Genomic DNA, 6,468 nt, shown 5'->3' on the forward strand with positions numbered 1-6,468 from the left:
TTCTATACATGTTTTAACAATGGTTTTAAACATGAGTTTCTAAATAGTTATTAACTTCGTAAATCACTCGCTAAAAAATTGAGTCTCAGGCTACCAAGCTTACATGAATTCTCTCAGTCGTCTAATTACATGTTAACGTCAAGACAAAAATTACATGATACTATTCTTCATTAATAATATTTCAAGTTTTACAGGCTCATTTTCTGCTCATTTTACAAAAACAACAGGAAACATTACAGGCTCATTTTCTGCATAAGGAATGTTTCCAATTATTTGGCGTGAATTGAAATCATAAGGAATATAGCAAAGAAAAATTTACTAAAGGCATTTGTACAATAAAATGATCCTAAGCCATCATGTCTCATGTTACGATGATCCTAAGCCATCATGTCTCATGTTACGATGATCCTAAGCCATCATGTCTCATGTTACGATGATCCTAAGCCATCATGTCTCATGTTACGATGATCCTAAGCCCTCATGATACGATGATCTTGAGCCATCATGTCACGTTATGATTGTTTACATCCCCCATGGGGGTTAGTGGGCCGAGGGGTTAAAAAATAACGGACAGCGGCCTACGGTTGTCCCCCATGGGGGTTAGTGGGCCGAGGGGTTAAAAAATAACGGACAGCGGCCTACGGTTGTCCCCCTTGGGGGTTAGTGGGCCGGGGGTTAAAAAATAACGGACAGCGGCCTACGGTTGTCCCCCATGGGCGGATACTGGGCTGGGGGGCCTGGATAAGCCCCCACTTGGCTGGGCTGCAGCAGCGACATCTGGGTGAGACCGCTGGACGGCTGGAAGGCTGAGCCGGAGAATCCAGCAGAGCCGTAGTAGCTGGACAGACTTGAGCCGTAGGAAGACTGGGGAGCCGGACTCTCGCTCTTCATTTCGACCTCCTTGTGGTCTGTCAGTTTGTTATCGTAGGGGTCTGCAGATAAGATATGGGAGCGCGTTATAGTAGGGGTCTGCAGATAAGATAAGGGAGAGTGTTATAGTAGGGGTCTGTAGATAAGATAAGGGAACGGGTTATAGTAGGGGTCTGCAGATAAGATAAGGGAGCGCATTATCATAGGGTCTGCAGATTAGATAAGGGAGCGCGTTATCGTATGGGTCTGCAGATAAGATAAGGGAGCGCGTTATCTTAGAGGTCTGCAGATTAGATTAGATAAGATAAGAATCGTTTTATCATATTGTAAGTCACATCACACTGTATCGTCCTATTCTAGTATCACGCTTAAAAATATCAAGTTTAACGATATCACGTTTAACGGTATGACGTTTTATGGGATCATCTTTAATTGTATAAAGTTTATCGGTATAACGTTTAACGGTATTAACGTAGAACGATATCACGTTTAACGGTATCACTTTAACGGTATGTTTAACGGATTATGTTTAACTGTATAAAGTTTATCGGTATAACGTTTAACGGTATAACGTTCAATGGTATTAACGCTTAACGATATCACGTTTAACGGTATAACGTTTAACGGTATCACCTTTAACGGTATCAAGTTTAGCGGCATCAAGTTTAACGTTTAACGGTATCACGTTTAACGGTACTCGGCTTACCGGCACCGGCTGTAAACGGTACGGCCACATGCTGAAGTCTCACCTTGAGTTTGGTCGAAGGCTGACACTGAATTGGTCTTGCCAGTCTCCCCAAACTTGGAGGCCTCATTCCCCCCCTGGACCGATGATGAGGACCCGTATAGCCCCATGGGGTAGGATGGTAGCCCCGTCATGTAGGAGGGGTACTTGGAGGCCTCGTACCCGTAGGATGGGGCACTTTGTGACTGTTGTTGTAGGGCTGCGGCCGCCATGTGGTGGATGTTGTAAGGGGAGTGGTAGTAAGGCAGGTTGCTGGGGAAACCTGCGGGGTTGGAACGTGGTTGGGTTAGAAAATTTTCAATAATTGTAATTAGAATGATTTTTAACTCTCATACATAAACGTATCATTATAAAAAAATCCGATATTTTATTTTTAAATATATTTTGATTGAAATTTAGTTAATGATAACTCGAAGACTTCAATTATAATTTAGATACATAATTATCTGAAAATTATTTATAAATCATTTTGATATGATTAATTGTTATAAAAAAATTTAGATGTTTAAAATATTTAATTTGGAGAGGCTGGATGAAAGATTAAATAAGTAGAACGTTGACTAATGTCGGAATGATACAAGTTAATTGAAGTAACCAATAAACTTAAAAAATTAAAGTTTGAACAGTATACGAATTGAAAATTATCATCCGATTGATTGAATAATGAAGAAAGAAAACAAAGTTAGAAAATAACACAATATACATGCATTTATATAAAAAGTGAAATTGATTACATATCTTAAGTCATAAAGAATCTATGGCTACGTGCAAGAAAATCTGAAATAAAGTTAAACGTTTCCGATGATGGGATCAATACCGACAACATTTCTAAGCAATGTGTTATTGGTGCAAAATCCGGATTTAAAGAGACGTTTACTCATTCAAAGTTTCTCAACATTACAATTGATTAACTCGGAAAGTGGAATCGCGACCCCGTAGAGTTAAAGTAATTTATTTATAGTGATAGTGATAAGATACATGACTTTCGTATTGCGCTTTACTAACGCTTCACCAACTCGAGTTAAATATTTATGCTTTTATTATAACATATACCCACATACTAAGGCAAATATTAATGCTTACAAATACATTATTCAAAATTTGTCGAAGGAAACGTACAAGTTCATCGCACCATGAATTGCAGCTTCTATCATGCAAAACGAGACAGAAAATTCCGCGGATGATGAAGGTGAAAATTGCGTAAAATATCAATAAAATAGTGACTAAATGAATTAATTAAAACAAGATATAAATATGGACGATAGTCAAGTGATGATTTAATGAGGAAGCCAAAGCGAGGCGAGGAAGCTGACGCGAGCTACAGGGAGCAGCAAAGTAGCGTTTAATTCATTAACAGTTCACGTAATTGCTTTGTGGGGGAGGGGCGCTTTGTGTGTGGGGGGGGGGGGTCCCCTACGCTGGGGAGGTGGGGGGCTAGGGTGTAAGGGATCTTGGATATGGGGCTGGGGGAGGGGTTAGAGTCACACAACCTAGAGTGATATTTAAAAATGAACGGTGACTCTTTGAAGAAAAGTAGCTTTACACCGAGTCATTCTACAAAAAGCTACAATTTTATGTCACACAATTGTACTGCAGACAATAAAATTGTGTTATGGTCGCGCAATTGTAACACAATGTATAGCAGCACGGCAAGTAGCAGACAGAAATATGGGAGAGTGCGTCATTATTTAGACAACATGACCCATCAATTGTTTTGAGTGTTAGGTGGGAAGCAGCGATCGATGAGTTGCTTTGTGCGCGAGAATCTGGGACACAGAGGGACCACAGAGGGACCACGACAGGGACCATGACAGGGACCACGACAGGGACCACGACAGGGACCATGACAGGGACCATGACAGTGACCACGACAGGGACCACAACAGGGACCATGACAGGGACCATGACAGGGACCACGACAGGGACCACGACAGGGACCACGACAGGGACCACGACAGGGACCACGACAGGGACCACGACAGGGACCACGACAGGGACCACGACAGGGACTACGACAGGGACCACAGAGGGACCACGACAGGGACCACGACAGGGACCACAGAGGGACCACGACAGAAAGAAGCAAAATACAAGCTCAAGAGGTGGAGGTTAATTCGATATTCAGCGCAAAAAAATCGTATTCCATAAAATTATTAAAATTGCCAAGGTTTTGAGAGAATTATTAGCGATGACAAAAATCGAGATCGTGCGTTCCAACGAAAAATAAGCAGGCTTATATAAAAACACAGTAAAAATGAAGAGTAAAAAATAGAACCGTCCACATGCGGAAGAAAAAATGTAAAAATCTATGCTGAATAAGAATCAACATTCAGCAAGTAAGTAAGAAAAATAAATAGAAATAGTGTCAGAGGCAACGGTGTTTATAAACAGATTCCAATTATTCAGTAAATACATAACGGGCAGGAGCATGGAAAATAGGATATTATAAGCCAGTATTTATGACGAGAATATTGCATACGAGACAACATTATGAGGAGGTATGCCGGACAGGAATATTGGTACATGAGACAACATTATGAGGCGGTATGCCGGACAGGAATATTGGTACATGAGACAACATTATGATGCGGTATGCCGGACAGGAATATTGGTACATGAGACAACATTATGAGGAGGTATGCTGGACAGGAATTTTGGTACATGAGACAACATTATGAGGTAGTTCTCTTGTCCTGATAATGGAGTCTATGTGAGTAGGCCCTCATAATACCTCATAGGACTCTACGTGAGAGGCCCACGTGAGAATACGCGCTCTACAACAAAGAGAATCTGTCGAAAACAGCTACGTGTACAAGGATCTCTACCTGGCTTCGCTGCCTACGATTAAGTCGAGACAAAGAAATCCTTCGAGCGGAAATTTTCAAAGGAAATCCTTGAATTTCGGCGGTACCTTTCCACCTACCGATCTGAATACAGGCGTCAACCTGGGGTTCGTGTCGGGGTGAATTCAGATCCGTTGCGTTGGGACTACCGAACTGTTCCCGACCGATAACTTTGATTCAGTGGATCGTTCTGGCACGGTTGGGTTCGGTTGCGAGCCGGTTTGAATGAATGAATGCATTGCCGGTTGCCGCGGGTAGGATTTGATTTTTACGCTGAGGAGCGCCAAAGGAAGTGAGTACAACGAGAGGAATCTGAGGACAAAAGCGCCCCAACCGCCGAGCTTTGAGAACAACTTCCGATCAAACAATCACAGCACAACAACCAAAGACCTGAGACATCTTGTGACAAGCCAAAGATTTAAGACAAACGCAGACATAAATAAATGATTGAATGTCTGAAACAAATGCAGCTGTGAAAGAAATGCAGCTGTGAAAAAATGCAGCTTTAAAGTAAAGTCATTTTCGTGATGCTTTGAAAAGGACGCAATATTTAGTCATCATGAATAAAGTTCGGTGGTTTTAATGAACCGAGTTTTGTGTGTGCGGAAATTACAATGATATTTAATTTTGCACCCAAAGTCCTACGCATTGATTCGTTCGACGAAAAATTAATATGCATTGATTGAGGAGGTGGATATGAGCGAAAGTTATTGTTATTAACATTGAGCAGTTTTCGGCTCACTTTGCGCCTCAATATGGCTCGCATTTTGACACATAACGGCTCACGGAGCTGCTATTGCTGTCTTTGCTGCCTTAGCTGCTATTGCTGTCTTTGCTGCCTTTGCTGCTATTGCTACCTATGCTGCCTCTGCTGCTATTGCTGTCTTTGCTGCCTTTGCTGCTATTGCTGTCTTTGCTAACATTACTGCCTTTGCTTGCACATTCATACAATTGCTAAACACAGTGAACAATTGAAACTATTTGAAAACTTTGAATTATAAGAGTTAAGTTGAACACATCTGTCATAGTGGGTGTTCAACTCACCAAAGTTATCAACAGAAACTGAGTGGGTCAAACTGGGCCGCAGGAGGGCAAAAAGTGTATCACCATTTGTACAAAGTCACATTAATTTTTCCGAGTATAGATGTCAAATTCTTCATTCATTATTGTCGTGGATGAGAATAATGAATTATTGATTATAATATTGAATTATCGATTATAATGATGAAGTATCGATTAAAATAATGAAATATTGATTATAATAATGAATTTTTTATTATAATAATGAATTATCAATTATAATAATTAATTATCGACTATAATAATGAATTGTTGATTATAATAATTACTTATCTATTATAATACTTAATATTCGATTATAATAATGAATTATTGATTAAAGAAGTGAATTATAGATTATAATAAAGAATTATGATCAACGTAAGAGAGAGCATAGATTAACGAGGCAGAGTTGCATAACTACACCGGGAAAAATAATGCAGGCAATGGAGCAATAATCCGTGATTGTGACGCAGGATAGCAGAATAAACATGAAATTCTGGGTATAAGTGCGGGATATTTACAATAATGGGCATGTTGGGTGTAACGTGGGTATAACGTGGGTGAAACGCGTGGGGTACAACGTGGCTATAACGCGTGGGGTACAACGTGGCTATAACGCGTGGGGGTATAACGTGGCTATAACGCGTCGGGTATAACGTGGCTATAACACGCGGGTATAACGTGGGTATGACGCGTGGGGTATAACGTGTGGGGTATAACGCGTGGGGTATAACGCGTGGGGTATAACGCGTGGGGTATAACGTGTGGGGTATAACGTGTGGGGTATAACGCGTGGGGTATAACGTGCGGGGTATAACGTGTGGGGTATAACGTGTGGGGTATAACGTGGGTATAACGCGTGGGGTATAACGTGCGGGGTATAACGTGTGGGGTATAACGTGTGAGGTATAACGTGCGGGGTATAACGCGTGGCTCTTATACACATCT

At 41.1% G+C, this 6,468-nt stretch overlaps 1 protein-coding gene across 1 annotated transcript in view; it reads right to left on the minus strand.

The window, feature by feature from the left end:
• Positions 1–513: 513 nt before the first annotated feature.
• Positions 514–6,468, minus strand: part of LOC108674617 (transcription factor Sox-2) — a 16,142-nt gene continuing 10,187 nt past the window's right edge. The window contains exons 5-6 of the mRNA XM_018162580.2: positions 1,620–1,877; positions 514–932 (exon numbers count right to left, since the gene is read on the minus strand). Of these exons, the coding sequence (XP_018018069.1) occupies positions 676–932; positions 1,620–1,877 (515 nt within the window). The 3' untranslated portion in view covers positions 514–675. The remainder of the gene's footprint in view (positions 933–1,619; positions 1,878–6,468) is intronic.

Source organism: Hyalella azteca, unplaced genomic scaffold (genome assembly GCF_000764305.2).
Source record: "Hyalella azteca isolate HAZT.00-mixed unplaced genomic scaffold, Hazt_2.0.2 contig7830, whole genome shotgun sequence".
Classification (NCBI taxonomy): Eukaryota; Metazoa; Arthropoda; class Malacostraca; order Amphipoda; family Hyalellidae; genus Hyalella; species Hyalella azteca.